At 39.0% G+C, this 27,333-nt stretch overlaps 1 protein-coding gene across 1 annotated transcript; it reads right to left on the bottom strand.

Moving 5' to 3' along the window:
- Positions 1-8,206: 8,206 nt before the first annotated feature.
- Positions 8,207-27,080, bottom strand: amn1 (antagonist of mitotic exit network 1 homolog). The gene is made up of 7 exons (XM_003220791.4): positions 26,841-27,080; positions 26,310-26,442; positions 22,881-23,025; positions 13,382-13,599; positions 10,142-10,198; positions 9,827-9,938; positions 8,207-8,754 (listed from the first exon to the last, which is right to left on the bottom strand). The coding sequence occupies exons 1-7, from the start codon at positions 26,894-26,896 to the stop codon at positions 8,681-8,683; spliced, it is 795 nt and encodes a 264-aa protein (XP_003220839.1). The 5' UTR covers positions 26,897-27,080; the 3' UTR covers positions 8,207-8,680.
- Between the last annotated feature and the right edge of the window lie 253 nt (positions 27,081-27,333).

Genomic DNA, 27,333 nt, shown 5'->3' with positions numbered 1-27,333 from the left:
TTCTTTAAATTTTTTTAACAAGACGCTTGCCTGAAATATTTTTTGATTTGTAGGGGCATCTCTTGATGGTAGTAGGTCTTGATGAAGCTTCTAGACACTCCTTGAATGCCCATGGCTGGAGAGCAGTGAAGGGACATCTTTATGCACAACTAATTGCATTACTAGAAGCACTTGATTGGTCATAATGGTGTTGAGACTCACTAGGTAAAGGTAAAGGTTTGCCCACCTAGGGGGTGGTGCTCATCTCCATTTCTAAGCCAAAGAGTGGCATTGTCCATAGACACCTCCAAGGTCATGTGACCAGCATGACTGCATGGAGCGCCGTTACCTTCCCGTCAGAGCGGCACCTATTGATCTACTCAAATTTTCATGTTTTTGAACTGCCAAGTTGGCAAAAGCTGGGGCTAACAGCAGGAACTCACCCTCAGGGGCTGTAGCCAAGGGGTGGGGGTGGGGTTAAGGGTTCAACCCCCCTTGAAAGTTTTCTGTTTTTTTTAAAAAAAACTGGTTTACTCGTGAATTTTAACTGATTAACCAAATCCCCATAAATGTCCACTGAAGTTTATCTGTCTTGAGTGTCCACTAAAGTTTTGTGCTATGGAATTACTCTTCATGATTCGCTTAAAAAAAATCACACACACACGAATTTTTTTTCTGGCTATGGTCCTGCTCACTCTGCTCGCTGGATTCAAACCACCGACCTTTCGGTCAGCAAGTTCAGCAGCTCAGTGGTTTAACCTGCTGCTCCATCGGGGGCTCCTGAGACTCACACTAAGCATAATAATAAATATAGAAGTAAATAAATACATGACTAAATCAGATTTCAAAACAAAGTTAAGTCCTCCTGAAATTTTCTAAAGTTACAAGTTTTAAATTTTTTAATAAAATAACCAGAGTAGCGACTCGCAATGTAAAATACAAAATACCAATTGAATAACAGATTTAGCTTGCCCAAGAGCCATCTGAAGTGTTGCTATACTATTTCATTCACACTTCTCTTTCCTTTGTGTTCTCTTCTGGTGCCCTTATCAGAAGTTGACAAGAATAATTTCCCCCTCATCCTGGCTTTGCATGTTTTGACTGTCTCCTTATCAACCCCCCCCCCTCTCTGTCAAACCTTTTGCTGGCTTGGTAATTTTCCATTTTCCTTCATTTATCTTTGTCCCAGTCCCTTCATTGGGAAGCAGGATATTTGACTAGATATAACCTTAGTAGGTAGCCACTTCTGTACAACAGTTTTACCAATGTATATGTTCTAATGTGGAACCTCTTTGGTTCTTCTGCAAACAATGATTAGCTGAAAAGATCTCTGATCAAATGCTGAACACCATTCTCTCAGGATTTGGTCTTGCAGTTGGTAAATAATGCATTAGAAATCATTGTGTAAAGGAAATGTCACCTTTGAGCACAGGTTAATTGGTTTAACACTGCCATCTTTGTAGACAGGATAAAGTCACAATCTCCTGTGAATTGTAATCTGTAAAATGAAACAATGTCTTGAGTTATCTTTGAAATACACAACTTTAAGGAAGTCTTAAGGAGTTTTCAATCCTGCAATCCCAAATTCTAAGATAATTGCTTTAGGGATGAAACGTCAACTGACTACATGAAACTACATGAAACGTCAACTGACAGCTCTTGAACTGCCTCCTCCTGTAGAGCTCTGGCTGAAATCCGTAGCCCAGATTTTGTTGACATCAAGAATGTGGGATTTTAAGATAAGAATTTTATTAGCTCATTCTCACAATGCTGCTTTTGGTTAGCTAGTCCTCTTAATCTTTGCACTATTCCAGGCATAAGTGCCAGTGCTCCCTAGCTTCTCATAAGGAAGGTCCAAGGGGACCAAAGACAGGTAAATGACCCTTCTAAAATCTAAAATTAATTGTTGGAAACATTGTCTTGTCCCTGGTAAGGTACAGAGGTGTATCTTGAAAACCTGACTACCTGGCTTGACATTGTGATTCCTTAGACAATTGCACATGACTCTCAACCAAGACTGGAAACTGAAATACCCACTCATGCTTACCTATATTGTTATGCAAGAGAGTTTAAACTCAAAGTTTCAGTTCTTTTTGATACAGTTAATGATCCTGAATTTGCATTCATGTTTAAAAACCTAGAGTTATTGCCTCCACCAAACACTTCAGACATCACATCTTGGTTCTGCAGTTGATTTTTTACTGCTGTGCTTCCAGTATAATGCCTTTTGGGAATGGTCTTGGAAAGGATTAAGGAACCTGTCCAGGCAATAGTTTTGTGCAGCCATTAGTAATGGCTATTTGGTCTTACGTTTTGACCATTTTTGTTTCTGTTTATAAAGAAAGACAACTTTGTTGTCCACATGTCAGTAACCTTCTTGGCTCGGCACTAATTCAGACATGCCTGTACTCAAACACCAGTAGGTTATAAGACAGGATAGTTGTTGATTATTAGGATTGTTTACTGTTTAGATTATCCCCATTTGGGAACAGGGAGAGGAAATCTCTGTTTGCTTTCATAAAAGCTGGCTCCAGTGCTTCTTGCCATTATTTTATTTATTTACAGCATTTATATTCCACCCTTCTCACCTCGAAAGGGACTCAGGGTGGATCACAGAACATACATATGTGGCAAACATTCAATGCCGTTATACACAGACAGGACAGACAACAGTACAGATAGAGGTATTTAGACATTTCCCATCTTAGGTTGTGTTCAGTTCTGGTCCCGGGAGTGGGGAGGGGTGCTGTTGCTCCATCCTCCATGTCAAAAAGCCCTGTTCACAGACTTCCCCCTTTTTTTGATCACTGGCATTTTTCTGGTGTTTCCTGGTATTTCTTTATGGCAAAGGTGACACCTATGTGATGGAAGAATCAATGAAATTGTATGATTGGGGTCTGGCTAAGGCCTATTAAGGTCTGGCAAGACTGAAGGGTTCATTAATAATGTTTTCCAAGAGGCAAACATAATTTCTAGTGTGACTTTGAAGAGGGATTTATATACTTAAGCAAAATGTGAATATAAATATAATATACTATGGAAATAAAAATGCATAAAAATAAATCAGAAAGTGGCAGCTGGAGTATTAGTGCAAAAAAAAAAGCTACAAAGAGATTGCTCTGTACCCTTTTCAGATGTTTTTCCCATGTTCAGCTGTCTTATTTACACAACCTAAACCTGCAAAGTTTGTGGGTTTTGCCCTGGTCAATTGCCTTAAACAAATGTCAAAGAAATGTCCAAATGTCCTATCAACAAATGTCCTGGTCAGGTGAAAGATTAACAGAAATGTTATTTGGGTCAATCCTTACACTACCTTCTGCTGAGGGAGAAAACCATCAGAGACTGGTAAATGGAATATTTTTATTTTTATCTAATATCTAATTATAATTCTAAACTATACTGTAGTAAAGGTAAAGGTTTCCCCTGACGTTAAGTCCAGTCATGTCTGACTCTGGGGGTTGGTGCTCATCTCCATTTCTAAGCCGAAGAGTGCAGACAGCACTCAACTCAACTCAGAACAGAACTGAACTGACGCAATCAGCAATGCACACACACTTATGTCTGGACACTCCCCAATTCCAGCCACACATCAAGGTCATCACAGCTTCTTAGCAATTAACTCTTTCCAGACTGTAGCACACTCTGGATGATGCAATCAGTATGCAATACAGGCATGACACAAATTGCATTTAAACACTACCAATACACAAATCCCACATTAACAGAGCCGGCGTTGTCTGTAGACACCTCCAAGGTCATGTGGCCGGCATGACTGCATGGAGCGCCGTTACCTTCCCGCCGGAGCAGTACCTATTGATCTACTCACATTTGCATGTTTTCGAACTGCTAGGTTGGCAGAAGCTGGAGCTAACAGCGGCAGCTCACACCGCTCCCTGGGTTTGAACCTGGGACCTATACTGTAGAATTAATGTAATATCTTTTTGGCCATCCTCACAATCCTAAAATTGAATCTTGAAAATGACATTACGGAGGAGGTGAAGAATTTGATTAACTTTGGCATGGAAAGTGCTAATGAAAAAAACCACTAAACTGACAACAACTGACCTGAGAACCTTTGGTGTAAACAACACATTTAAATAATCAGACACAATGGCTCTTTAAGTTAATGAAGTCAGACACAATGATTCTTTAAATTAAGGAAGTTAAACAATATCTGTTCCAGAATTGATGTAGCTCCAGTAAGTCTGAGCTGAATGACAGTTATCAAAACAACGAAATAATGTGTTGTCGAACACTTTCTAAATAACCAAATAATGGATAACCAAAGTGCTACATAAGGAGATCCTTTTCTCTCTTCGACTTGTGTCAGACCTGCAGGAATGCAGAATTTGAACACCTGCCTCCTCCCAAGAAGCCTGATGGGCTGAAAGAAGAAGGATGGTGAGTATGAATATTAGAATATATGTGATGCTTCCCCTTTTTGTCTGTGCCACCAATATAGCTATTATAAAACAGTACTAGAGTCTCTGTGTCTACTTTTTCTGAAAGTGTCTGATGTACTCTGTCCTACTGAAAATGGATTAAAAAACTTTTTAAGGTACAAAAGGTATTCATGACACCTATGAGATCCTGGAGTGACAATCCCAGTTAGCTAGTGAGAACATCAATATAATAGCAACACAAAATTGAACTCTTAATTGTCAGGTGTATGGTTTCTTTGTGAATGGCCTATATCCTGCTATATTTCAGAATCTACCTGAGTTCTGTTTGGCCATATCTGTCACCCTTGGGAAGATCTTACTAATCACACCTAAAAAGACTCAATCAAGCTTGTTTGTTTTTCTTGGAGCCATCTTTCATCCAAACCAAGACTTGGCATTAATGTATCTGTTACTCATAACAGAAAACAAAGTAACTTCACAAAATGTCACAGACAGAACGCCACCAGATAAGATTCAACACAGTTTATTAAAGATACAGAACCAAAAATGCCCGTAAAAGACAAAGGGCTAGGCAAAAACTCGCCTTCAATATGAAAAGACACTAAAAAACAGTTCAAAAGATAAACCGGATTAAATGGGAGTTTAATCCGGGTTAAACCAAAAATGCTTACTTCAGCCTGGCTCTTAAAACAAACAAAACTGGTAAACTAAGATTCAATGAAACATAAATAACTGGCAGCAGATTACTCTCTGCTACTCAACAGCTGTGGTTGATTAACTAAGTTGTTACTCCTCCGAGCAGCAAGCGAACTCCGGGTCCAAACACATCAATCAGGGCAGAAGCAGTCAGCGGGGTCCCAATCCGGTCCAAGGTTGAAGGCCAGGTACAGACGTCTTTAGTTCACCAGTTCCACCGATAATCACAGAAGGGATAGTCCAAGGTCGAAGTCAGTCAGTCAGTCCAGCGTCAATCCAGAGTAGGCAATTAATGTCCGTCAAAAAGACGACGGAGGTCCAAGCTATTAAGATTAAACACAAGTTGCACAGGAAAAGCCCACACACTTCCTCCCGCCGTCTATGCCCAGTGTCCTTGGTAACTTACGTATTCAGCAAACGAATCACACCCGTCTTCAGGAAATTCCCAACAAGAGCCCAAGCGTTCGTCCAGATTACCTTGCCCAACGCAATTAGCCCTGGATTCTAGACCCCATTTTATGCCAGTTTACAACTCCTCATCGCTGTCAGCTGTTACCCTAATTCCAGGTGCCTCATCATCATCCTCCTCATCAGAGCTAAAACACCTTTGACTACGCCCCACAGCATCCCCAGCTGTGGATCCCGTCCCATCCCTCCAGCTCGTCCACGGGTCTAATCCTGCAACCCCCCAGTCGCCTCCCATACTATCATTGCCGGTGGCACCCAAATCCTCCCTCACACGAGTCCATTCCATATCATCCTCCTCTGAGCTAACCATCTCTTCCTCCATTCCCTCGGTAAAACCCTCAAAGGAGTCTTCATCAGTTGGTTCTGCAAATAAGTCCCGCAGCCGTTTCCTTTCTCGCTCCTCAAGAGAGTCTGACTCCCGAGGAGTCTTACGACCACGTCTCCCAGTATCGGAGCCATAAGGCTCAACCATAACACAAAAGGTAGCTACAGTGTTTCCTCACTACTCTGTGGTTTGCTTTTCGCGGATTCACTGTTTCGCAGTTTTTAAATAAACACTAAAATAGTATTATAAATCATAAAATAATATTATAATATTATTATTATACTTCTTTCCTAAGGAGAAGCCGAAGGAAGGAAGGAAGGAAGGAAGGAAGGAAGGAAGGAAGGAAGGAAGGAAGGAAGGAAGGAAGGGAAAAGGAGGCTGAAGCAGCTTTGTTTTCACCTCACAAGGCAGTGGCAGTGGCGGGAGTGTTCCTACTTCATGGATTTTCACTTATTGCGGGTGATCCTGGAACGTAACCTCCATAATAAGTGAGAGGACATTGTATATTTAAAAATGCCAAGATCATCTTGAGCAATACTTTGATTAGGTCTAGCAATGGAGTTGCCATAAGCCGAAGTCTATTTGAGAGCAATTAATAGAATATCTGTGTGATGAACACTTTTTTAAATCTTAGAAATGTTCTTTTATTCAGTTTTCAGTGGGACAGGTTGCATTAGGCACTTTCAGAAAAAGAAGTATTTCTTTAAGAAATTTATACCCCACCTTTCCCCACTTAAGGGGAAAGAGCTTACAGCGGATTAAAACATGCATAATAAAAGTTAAAACATTTAAAACCAAATATTCGTAGTTGCTGTCACACATCCTAAAACGTGCATTAAACTATAATAAACATTAAAACTTTAAATTCACCCATAAATATATCATACAGTCCACGTTCTTCCTCAACTTTAGAGTCCCGAGTTCAGCCAAAGGAGTCCTTAAAAAAGGTTTTAAGACTCCTCCTGAAAGGGGTGATTTGGGAATACCCCAATTCACATACAATACCCGAGTTTGCCAAGCCGCTATGAGACCACTCAGAGACCAAAATAGTTGAGGACAAAACACCTTTATTGTAGCTACAGACAGACAGTAAGCAACACGTGGGAGTGAAGCCAGCAAAAACTGTCTGCCCCGAGGCGAGAGCTCAGGGGTCCTTTATACCCAAGTTGTTTGTCACATTTCTAGTTCCCCTTTCTGAACTGGATTTACTGGAAATCCCCCAGTTCAGTTTGTGGTTAGCAGGCACATCCTGAGTTGTAAACAAGTCCAGGATGTAGCTAACCACGAACTGTGAAACATTTCAACAGGTGCAGCAAAAGTACATGTATTGCATATATTTCTCAGAATCGGCTTAACCGCAAGCTTGACCACAACTGATTCTTGCTAAACATAGGACACATGCCATCTGTCACAAGACAGCAAGTTGCAAATTTTATCTTTATTCTAAAAGGGAGACTGATTCTCTAGTTTCAAGCAGACAGGCAATTCAAAATGGATTCACTTTGGTTCAGTGATCCCTTCACTCCTAAGGAGACACACAGACTCTAGTACTGGGTTTTGTAATAACTATATTGGTTACACAAACAAAAGAGGTATTACCTTTTACTCGGCATTCACACACACATACATTGATTCTACATGCATAATTACCATCCCTCCTTCCTTCTTCTGGAGAAGACATGTGGGTCAGATCATGTTCCCAGCATATCTGTCGTTCTGCTGATACACTACTTTTCTTCGTCCTTTGGAAAAAGAGATTGCAGGTGACCAGACTCTGCATTCCCCTGCAGATCTGACACACTTTTGCTGAAAGAAAGGAGTCTTTTATATAACTTTTTTTTTGCTGTTGTTGAAATTGTAAATGATTGACAGTTGTTTTCCAGCTAAAACTGCTGACTCCATCAGTTCCAGACAGATGTTGGTTTTCCTTCTTAATGTAAGGAACCATTGTGTTGACTTCCTTAACTTAAATAGTCTTTGACTACGTAAACATGTTGTTTTCAACCACAGTTCAACAGGTCAGCAATGTCAGCAGTTCCCATCAGCAACTTTTTATTACGATTCATGATTTCTTCACCACCTTCTGTAGTTTTCCAGGCCTCAATCTTCTTAGGGTGGTATTTTCAATCTTGGCGAGACCCCAATCATACACCAATCATATAATTTCATTCAACCCTTTTGTCACATTTATCATATTTGCACCTACTGTGTTCTTCGCTGAATTAAAACTGGCATCCTGGCCAGTGGGTGTCAGGAAAGAGCTAAAACTTTTTCTGATTAATCTGGAAACCAGAGCAAAAACCTCACACTCAACTACAAAAGAAATAAAAGAAACTTGAAGGTTGGTGCTTTTATTTCAACATCAGAAGCAACACAAATACAACATGACTCCAATTATAACCAATATCTTGACACATAAATGGTCTTCATAAGTAATGGTTGAGCATGAAACATTTCTTCAGGACTTGTTCCCATGCCTTGCTGACTCACTACGTCCTACATTTTGGCCCCTTATCAGTACAGAATGTTGTATTTGGACTGTAATGGTTCGCAAGTATTTGTTCGAGCCCTCAGATGCTATCCTTGTGCAAAAGCTAAAACAAAGGTCTTCATTATTTTAAATATCAACATATTATTAATACAACTAGAGATGGGCAAGAAGGAACATGTGTGGCAACTTAGGCTGTCAACAGGAATAAATACAATCTATATTACCTCATGAGATGTTTTCCGAGCAATGGTTCTTTCCTGAAAAAGAACTACTGTTTACAACTTTATAGAAACAAAAAACAATAAACAAAACAAAAAATCAGTAAACAGTCCACGAAATCTGCTTAAATTTCTTTGGTCCAACCAGCTGCTCCAGGGCTATTCTTGAATGATCTGTGAAACATAGAGAGGGAAAACAGAGATGCAGAGGGATTACAAACAAATGTGATCATTTTACAACATTTATAAGTTTTGTAGAAATGGCAGTAGCTGCCAAGGAGGACTGGTCCCTAGGCAGCATTAGTGCTTTCTTGCTCTGCAAAATAACTTCCAATGTATTAATGAGTCAGATCAAAATCCATAATCATAACCCCCAAACCTGCCATTGACTTATACATGAAATTGACATACATATTTAAATATGGTAATTAGAATAAGTCAGTAGCCCATATCAGGTGCCATATTATGCCTAAACAGAGACAAACTTGAAATATTTAATCCATGGGGCTTTTGGGCAGTTTCATCTTATGCTTTCATCTGCAGAAGTCATAAGATATTCAATATTCCAAATTTCAGAGAGAATAGGCAGGAAATATCTGCTATTTGATAAAGGTGGGAAAGAGAGAGAGCAAGGAAAAAGAGTAAACATGCAGGGGGCAGAGAGAAGTTTGGCAGGACAGAAAATAAATGGGAAGAGAAGAAAACAGAAATAGCATGAGATGTGCGATTCTAACTCAGTGAAGCTGGCACAGAGGGACAGAAAGACCAGTGGGAAAGAAAAAGGTAAAAGCAAGAAGAAAAAAAGTGCCAAGATGTCACGGGAATTAACAGGTTTCAAACGAGGCGAAACTGGTATTTTAACTTGTCTTACATAAATGGGAGACCTTGGAATCATTACAGTGCGCCTCTTCTGTATTTTATTAATTATTTATTAACAACATTTATACCCTGCCCTTCTCATCCGAGGGGACTCAGGGTGGCTTACAGAAATTGGCAAAATTTAATGCTGAAAGAATACAATCATAAAATCAAAACAATACATATAGATCAGTTAATAATAATGTTAAAATACATTATAAAAACCTTAAAAACTGCATTGTGGAAAAGCAACTTTCAAGTTCTACTGTTTCCCATCTAAAGGAATCTAGTAGTTGCATGCTTCTTTCTTATTATGGCTCCTCAGTCAATAATTTAAAATACATATTAAAAATCAACCAGAACTCTTTGCTTTAACACTTCAAATCACCTGTTATCAGTGGGCATCCATGGAAAAGAAGAATGTATATTCTTGGACAGCAAGTGAGGACAGCTTCCACAGCTACATCTGTCAGATTCACACAATGTTCCATATGGATCTCCTATTTAAGAAGGACAAATAATGGCCTCAGACAGAAACAATGAAAATGAATCCATTAAAAATAATTTGAAACCACAATCCCTATGCATGCTTACTCAGAAATAAGGGAAGGGACTCCAGGGAAATGGATAAGAGCCAGCAACCAAAGCAATATAAGTGCATTACTAAGAATTATGATTTAAATTGAACAAGTTGAAAAATTACCTTTAAATTGTTTGAACAATTTCCGCTAACAAGAGCAATTACACCATTGTCAGTAACCTGAATGGGAGGAAAAAGAAGATTTCTTGTTGACACAGAAATTATACGATGCAGTAATGATTCAAGTAAAACAAAATATTTTGAAAATCAAATAAAAACAGAAATTATTAATCTTAAGCACTATAGTCTTCAGTAATAAAGCAACTGTCATTATTGCATATAAACCCCCAACGATGCTGTTTCAGGAGTCAAGACTAAGTCTACACTTACTTGGTCTAAGATACATCGAGTCTAATAGGAAGCAAAGTAAACATGTCCCTCTAGAACTATAGCTTTTCTAACTCATCCCAATTTAATGGAACTAATGATGCAGGAATCTAAACTGAGTGCAGGTCATGGATACCAGCCTGTAAGCTACTTGGGCAGTTCCTGTTTTTGCAGTTCCAGGCAGCCAGCCAGAATAGACTGTTTATCCATTCTACTTTCGATGAAACGCCATTCAGCTCTGATGGCCCAAATTTGGCTTTGCCTCACATAAATTTTTCAGATTGCAAGGGCTGGGAAAAAGATCTATTGTTATGTGTTTACCCAAATGAAGCTTTTGCTAACTACACAAGTGTCCAATTCATGAAACAAGATTACATATATTTAGTTAAGTGGTGGGTGACTGTGATCCTTAAGATACTTTTAGTGCACAGCTCCCAACAACCTTTACCAGCATTGCCAATCATGAAGGTTTATGGGAACTGGAGTCAAATTAGCTCTGGAAGACAGCAGCTGCCCACCATTGGCTCTAGCTGTTACAGCATGTGATATATGGTAGACTCCTGCAGAGGTAAGAGAATCTGTTTGTCCTTTGCTGAAAGTAGCTTTTGTTGGATTTTCTTAGTGGGTCTGTAGATAGTTTGTACATTGTGTTTCTTCATCAGCTTCCCTATGCGGTCAGTGATTCCCTTGATGTTTGCTAAGAACACTTTTCCTCTGGGTGGATGATTGTCTTTACTCTCATGGCTTGTTCTTAAGAAACAAGCCACGAGAAAATCCAACAAATGCTATGTTCAGCAAAGGACAAAAGGGATCCTCTCACCTCTGCAGGAGTCTACCGTATACCATACAGCTGTGGACAAGTCTACATTGAGAATACCAAACGCAGCACTGCCCAAACACTAATCAAGGAACATAAAAGGCACTGCAGATTAACTCAACCAGAGAAGTCAGCCACAGCAGAGCACTTGATGAACCAACCTGGACACAGCGTATTATTTGAGAACACAAAAATGCTGGACTATTCTAACAACCAGCATGTCAGACTACACAGAGAAGCCACTGAAATCCACAAGCAGAAAGGAGAAAACTATGAAAATGAACAAAATCTGGCTACCAGTATTTAAAAACTCTAAAATCAGGACAGTAAACAACGCTCAGAAAACGGGGGAATTCCAGACAAGAAACCATCAGGGCCAGCTGACACCTCCCAACAAAGGATTCCCTCAGACAGGAAGCAGCTTTGAAGCTGCAAGACTATTCAATGTTAATAAAGGTGGCCAATTGCAACATTCACACTTCCCTCTAACAGACAAGAATTCTTTTTCCCACCCTGGACATTCTACATATATATAAAACCACTTGCCTAGTTTCCAACAGACCTCACAACCTCTGAGGATGCAGTCCATATATGTGGGCAAAACGTCAGGAGATAATGCTTTTGGAACATGGTCATACAGCCCAAAATACTCACAGCAACCCAGTGATTCCAGCCATGAAAGCCTTTGACAACACATAACATTTATTTATGCTCCCTGGACTGGACTGTTTAGACTACATCCAGCAAGATGTTACCCAACATTCACATGAAGATGACCCAAAGCTTATTCTAATCAATATAGTTACAAAGCCAGTATGTGGTGCAGCACAAGCCTTGGGTTCTAAGGAGCCTTCAGCAACATGGCTGTAGTGTGCCTTTTACCTTTTCACAGGAGTAATCCATTTATTTATTTTTCTCTGGGCTCAGTTTCAACTACTACTGAGAAACACAGGGCCACCAGATCTTCCTGCTTACCTCCAGTGCATGTTGGATATGTTACCTCAGGGCAGAAAGGCTATAGCAGATGAACAGATGGTAATAGTAAGTATGATGAAGGTGTATTGGGAAAATATAATACTTGTATTGGAAACTATATATTGAATGTAATCATATTAGAAATAGAAAAAATGTAATCACAAGCAGATTGTGTGCATATAGCCCCAAAATACACTCTGCTTAGCAAATAACCGTCTCCCCATAAGCAGAGACCAAAGTTCACCCTAAGTGCCAGAGACATATGTCAAGTGTCAACAAGAATAGATAAGCTAATAGACAAAAGACAAATTAAGGCTTTTGGGATGTCAAGATAAGACCTGGCGTCATGTAGAAGTGCTAATGACTCTCTGACAAGCTAAGATAGGGGGGAATTCTTAATTAATTGATCCCTGAGAGCCTAGATAGAAATTCCTTAGATAAGGCCTAATGGAGGGTCAGAGGTCTTGAAAGTAGCCTATATTTTAGGAAAATGCAAAAGTAGCTATTAGTAAAGTGCAAAGTAAGACTTTTTTGACACTGATTGGTGATGGATAATGCCTATATGACGTAAATAGATGAAGGCAAAAATAGTATATAAGGACCTGTGTTTCTTTCCTGATTACAGGAGGTCCTTCTTATTGTTTATTCTCTCTGGCCACTGAGAATAAAATGTCTTTTTCTACCGCAACTGGAACTCTTTGTCTCATTACCTCAAACCTTTGTCTGCCATTTCAAGTACAGCAGTAAAAGAGTCTGATTTCAGCAGTAGAAACCCTATTATGGTACAATATAAGCACTGGCAATCTATGGCAACAGCTTTGAAGCCCAAATGACACATCCTCCTGTTGCAGGCTCATTGATGTTGAAAGCCTTTTCTCTGTTAATTTACATCTCCCAGAATCGCCTGGGAATATGCATTTAAAAAAACCCAACCCAAAACATTTTTCCATGTCCAAACACCTGACAGCACCCAGATGAAGATGATGGTGCAAAATAACTCAGTACTATCAATTTTTATTAATAGAATATTGTTATTATTATCATTAATATTATTTCACATGAATATTGGTTAAAAATTTCCAAACACTGTTCTTATAACAAAGCTAATTCTTAGTTATTAAAACTGTCTTTTTAACTTCTTACATCATTCTGCCAAGACATATTTTTATTGCCCCTTATCTTACTTGAGTAGATGAAAAGTCCACACTATGCAAGTGTTTGCAATTCTGCCCGAATGCCTGCAGTGATGCATCTGTGATGCTGGAGCAACCACCTATGTTAACTATTCGTAAAAGTGGACAGTGAAGGGCAAGAGAAAGGACTCCGCTGTCTGTAAGGTTGCTGCATCGTTTAAAAGAGGCTTCATACAAATAGGGGCATGACAAGGCCAGTGCTGAGACCCCTGTTTGAGAGAAAAAACAAGTAATTTACATAGAGACAGACTTTTATCTCCATATGAAGTGTGCAAAAAAGAAATTATTATTTTAAGGACAATGTAAAAAAACATTTGCAGCATCCACGTGAAAAAATACAGTGTCTACTGAAGTAAGTTTTAATTGCTGTTTTATTGGGATTTATTAAGTTTTTGGCATTTAGCACTGAGTCACCGTACCAGATATAACTCATATACAAATATCTTATTAGTTAGGAATGAAGTCTTAGAGGCTGATATCTGATGTAGTTAAATTGTGGACAGGCCATTTCCATTAAAATTAGCAAATTATTAGTAAGTGAAAAATAGAATTGCCTAGTATCTCTTTGCAGCTGCAGTTTTTCTGATGAAGCATGTGGTTGTCTCGATAGGACAGAGTATTTGTTTGTTTATGTTAGCCTGTTACTATACTCAATTTCTAAAATTGAGAGGGATAACCTTTTTATAGTCCTAACCAATCAAATGAATGGCATGGTGCCTGAAAGGGCTCAGAGCTATAGATCTTTTAAAAAGCTTTCCTCCTGCTGGCAACACATTCAAACACATGTTCAGAATGTCTGGATTTTACCATGACAAATACTAAACCCTCAGTCTGAGTCAATCTGAATAAACTTTTAAGTTCTGGCCACTTCTGACAAGATATGGCTGTAATGAATGGTTAAATGTCGAAGAACACATACATAGCCTGGAGAACAAGAGGTTTTTTAATTGTGTCAGAAGCGACTTGAGAAAATACTGCAAGTTGTTTCTGGTGTGAGAGAATTGGCTGTATACAGAGACATTTCCCAGGGGATGCCCGGATGTGTTACCATCCTACTGGGTGGCTTCTCTCATGTCCGTAAGCTAGAGCTGACAGACGGAAGCTCTCCCCATCTTGCAGATTCGAACCGCCAACCTTCAGGTCAGCAACCCAACCTTCATATCAACAGTCCAGCCAGCACAAGGGTTTAACCCATTGCACCACTGCAGCTCCGGGTAGCACAAAAGTTGAACCATGGAAAAGAGAGAGGAGAGAAGAAATTGCAAAACCATTGTGATTTGGCAGAAAAAATATCTCTTCAGAAAGGGACAAGGAAGTGTTCCATCTTAAAGACAGAAGAATTGTGGGACAAGACATGCTTGTCTGGAAGAGAAAGCAACAATTGACTAATTATGGAATTTGAATTAGTTTGCATGATTGATAAAAGGTTTTTGCAAGCCTGCCAGGTGAAGTTTGCTGACTCTCCTAGAGAACTGTTAACCCTGAAAAAACCAAGAATTAAATATACTATAATGACGGACACAAAAAATAGAGGAGGATTTGGCTTCCCAAATTTAAAGTTGTATTTTGAGGCATGCACACTTACTTGGATTAAAGATTGGGCAAACTTACAAAAAGATGACATATTAACATTAGAAAGTTTCAACCTTAGACATGGGTAGCACGCGTGCCTTTGGTACAATAAAAGAAAAATAGGAAAAAAAATCGGTAACCACTTTATACAATCTTTGATTATAAAAATTTGGGAAACATACAAAAAATATTTTTACACAAAAATACCAATGTGGATTTCCCCACTTGAAGCTAATCAGAATTTTTTTTTTTTAGGATGGATGGAATGGCCTAAGTATAAGGAATTACTGACAAAGAAGAACGGTTCTTATGAATTAAAAACACAGGAAATAAAACAAAAATTCAACAAAGTCTCATGGTTCCAATATGCACAAATAAAGGAACAATACATAAAAGATAAGAAGATAGGATTTAATGAAACAGAAAAAATTTGGGACAAAATCCTACAAAATGATAAGAAAGATATCACAAAAATATATAACAAAATTTTAGAATGGTCCACGGAAACAAAAGAAATAAAAAATTGTATGATAAAATGGGCAAGAAATTTTGGACATACAATTAAATTGGCTGAATGGGAGAAAATATGGAACAAAAAATTAAGATATACATATTCTATAGACCTTCAGGAGATATTGGATGGAAATGTTCCATCGCTGGTATATCACGCCAAAAAAAATTGGAATAATGTATAAAAATGCTCAAAATTTATGTTGGAAGTGTAAAAAACAAGAGGGAACATTCTATCACGCTTGGTGGACCTGTCCAGAAACCTCAAAATATTGGAGACAAATACATGAAGTAACACAAAAAATATTAAACAGGACATTTCCGATGAAATCAGAGGACTAACTGAAAGCATAAAGGACTTGAACAAGAACGATGATATATTACTAACTTATATTACGACAGCGGCAAGAATAACCTTTGCAAAATATTGGAAATTGCAAGAAATACCATCCAAAGAACAATGGCTAGAAAAAATAGATGAAATCTATGATATGGATAGATTGACCTTCCTATTAAAAGAAAGTGAAGGAAAAATATTAAAAACGACAGATTGGAAGAAATATGAAGAATATAAGAACAAGCAAAGGCCTTGAAAATAACTAAGAGTTCCTGCGGACTCAAATATGGATGAGTCTAGAAAACTTGAAAAGAATAAATTTAACAGAATAATAACAACATGAAGAACAAAGAACGGAAGACCAAAATACACCCTGAAACCTTCACCCCTCCCCCCTTTTTTTCTTTCTCTGTTATTCATTTCCTGTTCACAGATTGTATCTTTTCCTTTTACGTAATGCACTTGAAAAATGAATTAATTTTTTTTAAAAGAGAACTGTTAACCCTATCTGAACCTAGTGTTTCTAGGAAGCAGAGCTTTTTTAATTTGCTGAAGGTGCTCAGCTGTTTGTTTTCTTTATCAGAAAGAAGAGTCTATCAGGATCCCTCTTTTAAGCATCGAGTATGGTCTCAGATATTCTTTCATAAATAAATAAATCGACATCAGGAACAAAACTTTGAAAAGAGTGTTTATGGAATGCAATTCAGATGTTCATAGACAGCATGGCCTATGTCCATTATGTTTGGTTGAGTCTGGATGTTGCAATTCAGAAACATATTATTATAATATTATATTTCTGTATATCCCACATTTTCTCTTAAAATAGACTCAAGGCAGCTATAACTTTTTAAGATCAAACATCGGGGTCATCTGGGCAGCATTACAGACAAGAGAACCAAGCATGAAAAAGAAAAAGAAAAAAAAAGGCTTGGGAGGTTAGGAGAGAGGTGAGAAAGAGGTTGAAGAAACAAAGCCATGATAAAGTGCACCGATAGAGCTCTGAAACTGAAGCTGCCCATCAGCCTGACAGCCTCTTTCACCTTTTTCTTCAAAACGGCTTGCTGAGAGATGAGACCAGTGAAACCCAAGCAACTAGGTGAGCATAAGTGAAAACGGGCATTAAAAAGTCATTTGTTGTTCAACAACTCTTCTGTACAAGTTCTTTTAAAATTGATAATGATAGGAAGGATAAGGTTTTTGCTTTTGTTCAATAGTTCATATGACTGTATTTATTTCTCCTACAGCACAGCTGAATATACACTCAATTGTGTTTTTTGAAGTGGAGACTTGAGTACTTTTTCTCTAGCTGGTATTACATCTGACTCATAAAGTACAACTTTAGGGAATTACTTTTTTCTTGCAAAACAGTGCATTTCTATGGCACCTTCAAGATTAACATATTTATTACAGCATATGCTTTCATGGTCTATAACTTCCTTAGTCCGAAACAGGCTCTGCATATAACAAAAGGCTTAGTTTTTAATACATTGTAGGACTCTTCATGCAATAATGAACCCTAACATTTATTTCATAGAAGAACCTATGATTGTTTCTTCTCTGAGCACAGTTTTCTGTATCCCTCTTTTTTCCTTTTATAACCCTTCTTGCCTGTGCCCTTATCCATCACAGAGAATGTCTTCAGTTTGTTTCTCTCTGGCGTAAACTCCAAGCACCCAAGGTGCAAGCTAAGACGATTTGCAGACAACTTCCCAGGACAATAAAACTCTGAAGTGTATCTAATAAAAACAAAAACTAACAAACTAGCTAACAAACACAGCTCCCGGCTGTGCCTATCAGGAGAACCTATGACATTTCAACCTTTTGTTGTTTTTGCTCTAATATGGTTAAGAGTTAAAAAACTAGAAAAATCTGAACACACAGATTATAATAAAGGTTTAAGGTGAAATAAATCAGATATTAACAATGGGAATTTGCAAAAACTAGTTGCAGAACATTTCAGTTTTCCTGGGATTTTCATCTGACTTCAGAACAGTTGTCCTTGAACCAAACATGCAAATAGCCCTAAAAAAGGAAGATTTAAAAGAGAAACAGAACTGGAATATATCCACAACCGCTTTAGTTATTCAAGGTCACAGGTCCTACCATGCTGGTTTGTCATGCTTTTGTATACGCTTTCTAACACTGGTTGATGAGATGTACTACACAGCTGGTGATGCTGGGAAGAGGGACTGTTTTTCATTCTCAGTTTGGGATAATGAGCAGCTGTGTGGGAGAGGGAAACCAAGCCTGAGCTGCCAAGGTCATTCCTATGAGAAACCTGATATAAGAGTGAAAGAGTAAGGCTTGAAAAAATGGTGTACTGTGGTCATCTGTTTTCTGCAGAAAGTTGCCGGAATCAACTAAGAACTTGTTTTCTGAACTAGAATTTGCTAATGTATTCTATTAGTCTACAAAAGCTTATACTACCAACCACTTTATCTCAATTTCTAATGGGCTACAAGGTCACTTTGCATACAAGGTCACTTTTCCAAGAGGAAGGCGCATCAAGCCAACCCTGATTGGGACCACCTTCCACCTGGAAACCAATGTCCTCAGTGTGGAAGAACATGCGAGTCAAGAATAGGGCTCCACAGTTACCTACGTACATTTCCACCGCCAAGCCACTGCACTTGGAATGCCATAATACACGGACAAAGAGGGTCGCCTCAGGTAGGATACTGATATGCCGCATTAACATGGTTGTCTTTGAATTCAAACATCATAACAGCATGTGGTTAGGCAATTTGAAGTTCACAACATAGCTTTTCAAAAGATTGCCTGATATTGTTATATGTGGCAACCTAAAATCAACAAAACAGCCGAAAAACAATTCCTACTTTATAAAAGTAAGCTCACTATCAATGTAACTATTGACAAAAAGCACTTCAAATTTATCTAACTAATTTTTTTTGTAAATGGAATTAAAAACATAGTTAGCTGCACTGGTTTATGAAGGGGCAAATATCCAAACTCCACAGGTAGGCAGTACCAGTGTTGTCAAACGCGGCACCTCCCACCCCAAAAGATGTATCATCCACTTAGGACATTCAAGAAAAATAAAATTATTTCCTTTTTCCCGCTCTGTGACCCCACAATGGACCAGCAGAAGCCAATGTCCCTTAATGTCTACTTTGACCTCACCAGGTCTATGAGACAGAAAATTCAAAATCTACCTTAATTAAGACAACCAAATATCGCAAGAGCCTGCAAACTTAAGATTCAAAGACTTACACAAATTGTTGTGATATTTTATTTGGGCCTGAGCTACTGTGAAATTGAATGAGTTCAATACCATACTTGAAATGACAGCAACCGCTGCTGACATGTATCATGTTCTGCAGGTGATGGTGGTTGGGGATGTCAGGCCTAGCTGTTGTTGATGGAACGAGTTAATTTAAGTCTTAGTTCTACAGGGCTGAGTAATCTCTAAGTAGGAGTTACAGGTGAAAGAAAGTAGTGGTGGAGATATGCAAGAGATAGGTTGCAGCTGGGTTGTACTGGATATAAGGAGCTAGCCTGGAGAATGATACTTGGGAGAAAAGTATTTGTTTTATTTTGGCTGTGGGTGCTGCTGGTTTTAGATCTAATTTTATGCTTATCTGCTGCTATTAGCTGGTTTTTGGCTAATGAGAAATGCACACACATTCTTCTGTCTTTGCCATTGTTAAGACAAAAGGGAATAGCAGGGGGTTGGACTGGATGGCCCATGTGGTCTCTTCCAACTCTACTATTCTATGATTCTATGAATATTCTTTTTAACATATTTGTTCTGCAGATACATTGATAAGCAGGGACAGATCATGCAGAAAGAGGAACAAACTGGGTAGGCCCTACTATCATTTGAGGGACAGGCCCCTGAAACAGTTCTGCTTACATGAAAACTGTTTTGATTGTGCGACTTGCTTACCAAATAGTGATCTGGAAACCTATCTCTCCAGTTCAGGACTCTCTGTGGGTTACAAAAGCTCAGAAACTTTGGAGGACTTATGGCATTGCTATGCATTATGACCCATTACTAGATCTGTTCTTACGTTTCTCCAGCTAGGTTCCGCAATATCATTCTTCTGTATTCCTTCTCTGCCAAGGAGACAAAACCCAAGGCCATGGAAAGATACATTTTGGGAATGGGTACAGGGTAGAAACTTGTGTTAGGAACTTGTAAATTTTCTGATTTATCATTAGTCAAAAACATTCAACACACAGAGTGCCTCTTCTCACCATCAACCCTATACACTTCAGATGGCTCAGAAAGTCTGGAGAAAAAGCTCTAAGAAAATCTCTAATGGAGATAGATGAGGCAAGGGCAAACTTCAGCCCTCCAGGTGTTTAGGATTTCAACTCCCATAATTTCTAATAGCCTACCAGCTGTTAGGAATTATGGGAGTTGAAGTCCAAAACATCTGAAGGGTCAAAGTTTGCCCACGCCTGAGATAAATAATTAGCAGCCAAGGAAAACCAGGTCTAAATTTTAATTAAAAAAACTGAATAAAAAACAGATAATAGATTTGATATTTATCAAGGGACTATGAGGAACTGCTGCCAATCAGGGTAGATTGTGCTATAGGGCAGGGCTTCTTAAACATTTCCATTTGTGACCCCTTTCTGACCAAGAAATGTTTACCTGAACCCAGATGTATAAAATAGTTTAACAATCAAACTTTTACTGATAATTTGGCCAAATTAGACAAATAAGAGAGAAAAAAGGAAAGGAGGAATTGAACAGATCCAAAATGAACAATTGCAGAATGGACCCCAGATAGAAACTTAGTGACAAAATGCACAGTTGGAACAAGAGAAGCCACAATTTAAACTAGGAGATATGACAGAAGTTCAAAGTCGGATGAGGATGATAAAGCGAAATTTCATGAAAGGACTGAAGAAGACAGTTGCATCAGACCTTTGAAGCTAACTCTGAACACACTACAGGAGATAGGCTGCTCAAGGAAGATATTGTAATGGCTGAAAAGACGAGTGAGAGAAGCTCCATTCTTAAATGGCATTTGGTCGACCTCATAAAAATGGATGCCAAGAAAATTAGTTTTGAATGACTATGGATAATTGAACTGCAAGTTTTTGAAATGATAGGAAGAGATAAAGTTTGATTGTATAAGAAATTAAGAAGAATGGGATTTTAACTTGTTGATCTATATATATGTATATTAGACAATCTAAATTAACTCCTCATATAAGAAATATTGATTAATAGAGGCCTAGTACCTGCTAAGTAAATTTGGGTTATTTGTATAGAAATACATAGTTTTGAAGGGGTCACTGAACCAGAGTGACTCCATGTTGGATGCCTGTCTGTTTGAAATCATTAATTAGTCTCTCCTTCAGAAATGATCTTAAAATTTGCAACTTGCTGTCTTGTTACAAAATAGCATGTGTCCTGTATGTTTAGCAAGAATCAGTTGTGGTTAAGCTTGTGGTGAAGCCGATTCTGAGAAATGTATGCAATACATGTACTTTTGCTCCACATGTGACGGTTTGTGGTGAGCTACATCCTGGAGTTGTTTACAAGTCAGGATGTGCAGCCCACCGCAGGCCGTGCTGGTGGTTTTTCCAAGGAACTAAAATGTGATAAACAAGTAGGGTATATATATGACCCCGGGCAGATTTGCTCGGGGCAGACAATCTTTGCTCGCTTCACTGCAGCGTGAGGCTATTGTCTGTCTGTAGCTACAATAAAGGTGTTTGTCCTCAACCCTTTGGACTCCGAGTGGTTCTCATAGCAGCTTGGCAAGAGCCCGGTATTTATAAGTGATTGGGGGACTCCCAAATCACCCCTTTCAGTTTGGGTAGAGGAAAAAATAGGGGGAGGATAAATATGTGTACAAAATTTACTATATATCACTAACTTACCAACAAACATAGTAATTAAATTGTCTTTTTAAGATAAAGTTTGGCAATAAACAAAACTGAACAAGAGTTAAAAGAAATAAATTAACAGGAACAATTAAGAAGAACTTTTAAGAAGAAAAAAGGAGAAAAGAAATATGGAACAAGACAGAAAACATAAGACGGTTCAAGAAGACAAGACTATTAGGTTTCATAGAAGATAATATTCTTTTTGATATGTAGGAAACAGTGTTCCCTCACTTATTGCTGGGGTTAGGTTCCAGGACCACCCGCAATAAGTGAAAATCCGCGAAGTAGGGACGCTATATTTATTTTAATATTTATTCATTATTTTAGTAATAATACACTATTTTAAGTTTTTATCAACCAATTGTGTGTTGATAAATTGCCGCCTCCTCCTCTCGTTGCCGCTTGGGCTCCTTTGCCTTCTCCTTCCTTAGGCTGTAAATTGTAATTTTTTATGATTTATAATAGTCTTTTAGAGCTTATTGAAAAACCGTAAAACAGCGAATCTGCGAAAAGTGAACCGCGAAGTAGTGAGGGAACACTGTATATAAAACTTGCAAAACTTTAATATCACAAGTAATGAGTGTTTGGGTAACACAAACCAAAAACTGGATGTAACACAATCAAATGTTATATAATGTTTCTCTCCTTACCCTCTATACCGTTTTCCTCTCCCTCATTGATTATTTGTATAGAAATACATAAAGTTAATATTTAATATTTAATTTACTAACACTATCACAAGTAGCTTACCTTACCTTCTGGAGAAAAAAATTGGAAATGAGTAATAAAATTGGAATCTCAAAAAAATTGCTGATAATAAGCATTTGCAAGGCTTGCTAAACAGACCTGATATCCCATTTTATGAAGTATAACTGAAATATACACTGGACAACAGATTTGTGTAAATATCTAAAACAGCCACTAGGTGATCTTCAAAAAACCTGTTTGTGATCCTGGACCCACAGTTTAAGAAGCCCTGGTCTAGGGAACATGGGGGACAACTTCTTGTTATATGAAATAGTTCAAAACTATGAAGAAAGAGCATATGTACAGCCTTTGGAGCAGAACAGAGAAACTCAAGGTATTTAGTTTACCTGTATTAAGCAATGATTTTGCAATGTAATTTGAAATAAAACCCTGAAATGAAGCTCCCCTTTTCTTCCGTTAGTACTGTTTTAAATAAACATCACACAGAAAACTTACCTTCTGAGGTAACAGCCAATCTCTTATCTTTCCAAACATTAACATTAATTTTTTTAAGTTGCTTGCAGTTACAAAGCTGTAGCAGAGCATTGTCTGAGATATCACAGTCCCGAAGGTCCAAAGTCTCTACTGCAGGGTGCAGAATCTAAAATGTAAAAATTATAGTCTCACTTAACATGGTACGGCACAGCACTCTTTCTCTTCACCTGTACATTCTAAGCTGGCTAGGAAAATGGGGATTGCTATCTAATACACTGAAGGCACCATATCCCATCTGATCTTGGAAGCTAAACAAGATTAGCCCTGGTTAGTACTTAGATGACAGACCACCAAAGAAAACCAGGTGCTGTAGGGTATATTTCAGAGGAAATTTGAAATATTTGACCAAGAAAACTATGAAAGTCATGAACTTGCCATAACTGAAAACACATAAACACACACTGGTATGGCATACAGTTGTTCTTGGTGAGCATAGCTCAAATAATACCTCTAAAAACCACTGGATGATTTTAATATCTGTCAGAGTCTGTCTTTTTCCAGCTGAATTGGAAAAGAAGGCATGGGTGTCTAAGTGACAGATAAGAGCTTGGGGAAGTCATAACAAAGTTGGGAGGAAAACTGTGGTTGTGGTTTCCCCTCAAAAAATATCAGATAAGCGAAGAAGCAGAGAAATTGCTGATTATATATTCCACTGTCCTCATACTGAACTAGGTGCTTCAATAAATTGTTTGATCCCTCTAACTTACAATACTGAAGGAGCACCTGCTGGGATGCATTTAACATCTCCTAAACAGAGGATGCCTTCAGGCAACAAAAGCCAGGCAACCTCTATGTAGATACCCTCACTGACTGTCTTTGCAAACTTCATGGATATTCACATGCTATTTCAAGTTTGGTAATTGCAGCATTTACACTTGCTTTAATCAGATAAGCGCTCTTTCTCCCACCCTGGACATTCCATAGGTATATATATTTACACTCCACTTGCTTCACTGCCAACATAACCTCTGAAGATGCCAGCCACAGATATAGGCAAAACGCTAAAAGAGAATAATGCTGAAACATGGCCATACAGCCTGAAAAACTCACAGCAAACTAGTGATTCAGCCAGGTAAGCCTTTCATCAATAAACAAAAAATATGTAGAACTTTATAAAGACTATTTGAAGTCTTCCTCCAAAATATATCCAGGGATGCCTTTTGTTTCACTGGCTATTTTTCATATGATTTCCATTAAACAGAAGCTGGGTGCCCATCTGTCAGGAGTGCTTTGACTGGGTGCATGGCAAGGGGTTGGACTAGATGGCCTTTGTGGCCTTTTCCAGCTCTATGATTGATAAGATGTTGCTAGAAATTTTCTTCCTTTTTTATACTGCAACAGATTAACTTGGGTACTTTTTGGAAATAATTTCTTCTGTTTTCTACACAATGCTTATCCATCATTTTGTTCCAAAATGATAATCAGCAAATTTTTCCACTGCATTACCCAGTATCTAGTTAGTCATCAAGGAGCCTTTTGTGAGAAAATTGTGATGGAATATTTGCAAAATGTATCTCATTACAGCTTTAACCTTGGACAGATCATCTCAAAATGTTCCCACAACTATTACATTTTGCATTGAATTTTATCTACTTGTTATTGAAACATTCATCAGTAAGTCAAAGCGATTCAAGGGACCAATCAACATAGTTCTGCTTTTATTTCAAGCTGACAATTTTTGTATTGCCTCAAGCAATCCACTATATTGAAGATGTATTCCTGCTTGGCTATTTTAACAAATTTACCATGATAAATAGACCTGAAAGGGGCATATAAAGCTAAGAAAAGAACTTTAATAGTATTTTGGCTGCTAAGAGCCTCATCCACACCAAGATTTGAATATTGCCATAAATTTGCAGTTCATCCAAAAATTACAGGAGATATATAGGCGTGTTGTTCTCATAATAATAATAATAATAATAATAATAATATTTTTCGTGTCAGGAGCAACCAGATTTGCTTCTGGCGTGAGAGAATTGGCCGCCTGCAAGGACGTTGCCCGGGGGATGCCCGGATGTTTTGATGTTTTACCATCCTTATGGGAGGCTTCTCTCATGTCCCCGAATGGAGCTGGAGCTGATAGAAGGAGCTCATCCGCGCTCTCCCCAGGTGGGATTCGAACCTGGCAGCCTTCAGGTCAACAACCCAACCTTCAAGTCACGAGGCTTTTATCCCCTAGGCCACCGGAGGCTCCAATAATAATAATAATACAACAACAACAAAACAACTTTATTTGTAGACCGCCTTATCGCCCCAAAGAGACTCACTTTGAGTTGAAATTATTTATAAAATTAGTAGAACACCCAAATCATATGTAAAACTTCTACTGTTTTCACTCTCTTCAAGGGAATGTGATATGCCAATAAAATCAGAATGGAAGGCAAGAGAAATTTAGGTACAAATATCAGGGGCACTGCAATGGGGCAATTTTTTTGTGTGTCAGGAGCAACTTGAGTCGCTTCTGGAGTGAGAGAATTGGCCGTCTGCAAGGACGTTGCCCGGGGGACGCCCGGATGTTTTGATGTTTTTACCATCCTTGTGGGAGGCTTCTCTCATGTCCCCACATGGAGCTGGAGCTGATAGAGGGAGCTCATCCACACTCTCCCCAGGTGGGATTCGAACCTGGCAGCTTTCAGGTCAGCAATCCAACCTTCAAGTCACTTAGTCCACTACGCCATCTGGGGGCTCCTAATGGGGCAAATATATTGTATTTATTCTACTGTTAGACACTGTCTTACACACAGAGACACATCTCCCGCTTTCTCTTCTCAGACCCCACATCAATATTATAACAAGAGTGGGGTTGGGGAGGAAGCTGCAGTCTCCCTATGACACCTATGTCAAGACACCTTCTCAAGAACTTTTACTCAGAGTTTGTAGTTATCTCAGTTGAAAACGATGGTTTGATCAGGGGTGGAGGAGACATTTCGGGGGCATGTATAAAAGGGGAAGTCATAAGGAGGAGGGAACAAGCTTGTTTTCTGCTGCCCTGGAGACTAGGACGTGGAACAATGGCTTCAAACTGCAAGAAAGGAGATTTCATCTGAACATTAGGAAGAACTTCCTGTGAGAGCTGTTCAGCAGTGGAACTCTCTGCCCCAGAGTGGTGGTGCTTCCTAATGTTCAGGTGGAATCTCCTTTCTTGTAGTTTAAAGCCATTGTTCCGCGCCCTAGTCTCCAGGGCAGCAGAAAACAAGCATGCTCTCCCCTCCCATGGATTTCTCCTCTCATATTTATACTCGTATATGGCCCTTATAGTGTCTCCTCTCAGCCTTCTCTTCTGCAGGCTAAACATGCCCAGCTCTTTAAGCCGCTCCTCATGGGGCTTGTTCCATTTTTTTAGACACAACAACAAACAATAACAAAAAAAGCCGTAAAAATGAACTTTACCATACTAATATTCGAATCGGTGATCAGTCCTCGGACACTGAGTGATTTAATTAACTTATCTTTGAGGTTGGGGGGCAAAGGCTTAATCTCTGCAGCGTATCTGGATATGTTTCTTGTTAAGCAATAAAGGCATCTAAAAGAGGAGAAAAGGATTATTTAAAAGAGACCATTAAGAAGATAAGATACTTTCTTGTTAATATAAAGAATTAGATCATTGTTCGACCACATTCAACAAAATATAATTTGCCTTATTATTTTGTGCAAAGACAGGCCTGAACTGGTCACTGTTGTTGACAGACAATACTAAGCACAAGATGGTGAGTGAGCATGAATGGATGCATCTAGACCAGGCCTGGGCAAACTTGGGCCCTCCAGGTGTTTTGGACTTCAACTCCCACAATTCCTAACAGCCGTTAGGCTGTTAGGAATTGTGGGAGTTAAAGTCCAAAACACCTGGAGGGCCCAAGCTTGCCCAGGCCTGGTCTAGAAGCGCCCTACGTGAGCTAGAATGCTTCCCCTTCCGCCACTTACTGGTCTAAGAGGGACCTGACGGCCCCGCACCTGCTGCCTTCACCGAGATTATTCATGGTCGCCTCTCAGGCCGGAGAATCCCTCGAGGAAGGGGCCGTCCCTCAATTCCGGACACAGCGCCCTCTAGCTTCATAGGACTCCTCAATCATTTTGTCTCCCTAACAGAAAGGAAAGAGGTGAAGAATTTGCTCGGAGTCCCTAAGAGAGAGATGGAAGCAGAGCATGACGGGAAATGTAGTTTGGAGGTATGGCGGCCATCTTGGTCCGCTCTGTTGAAAGACCAAAGGCTGTCCTAGACTTTCCTACAACGCTGTTGGCGTCCCGAAGAGAGAGGCCGAAGCGGAGCATGTCGGGAAATGTAGTTTAAGGGCATGGCGGGCCGCTTGGCCTGCTCTATTGAAAGGCGAAAGGCTTCCTAGGCTTTTCTACAATGTGTATCGATTGATTACTTAATATTAATTCTATACTGTAGGAATCATAGTATAAATCTAGG

The sequence above is a fragment of the Anolis carolinensis genome, chromosome 5 (genome assembly GCF_035594765.1).
Source record: "Anolis carolinensis isolate JA03-04 chromosome 5, rAnoCar3.1.pri, whole genome shotgun sequence".
In the NCBI taxonomy this organism is placed as follows: Eukaryota; Metazoa; Chordata; class Lepidosauria; order Squamata; family Dactyloidae; genus Anolis; species Anolis carolinensis.
Note: the sequence above shows the minus strand (reverse complement) of the source record. Positions and strands in the feature narration are given on the sequence as shown.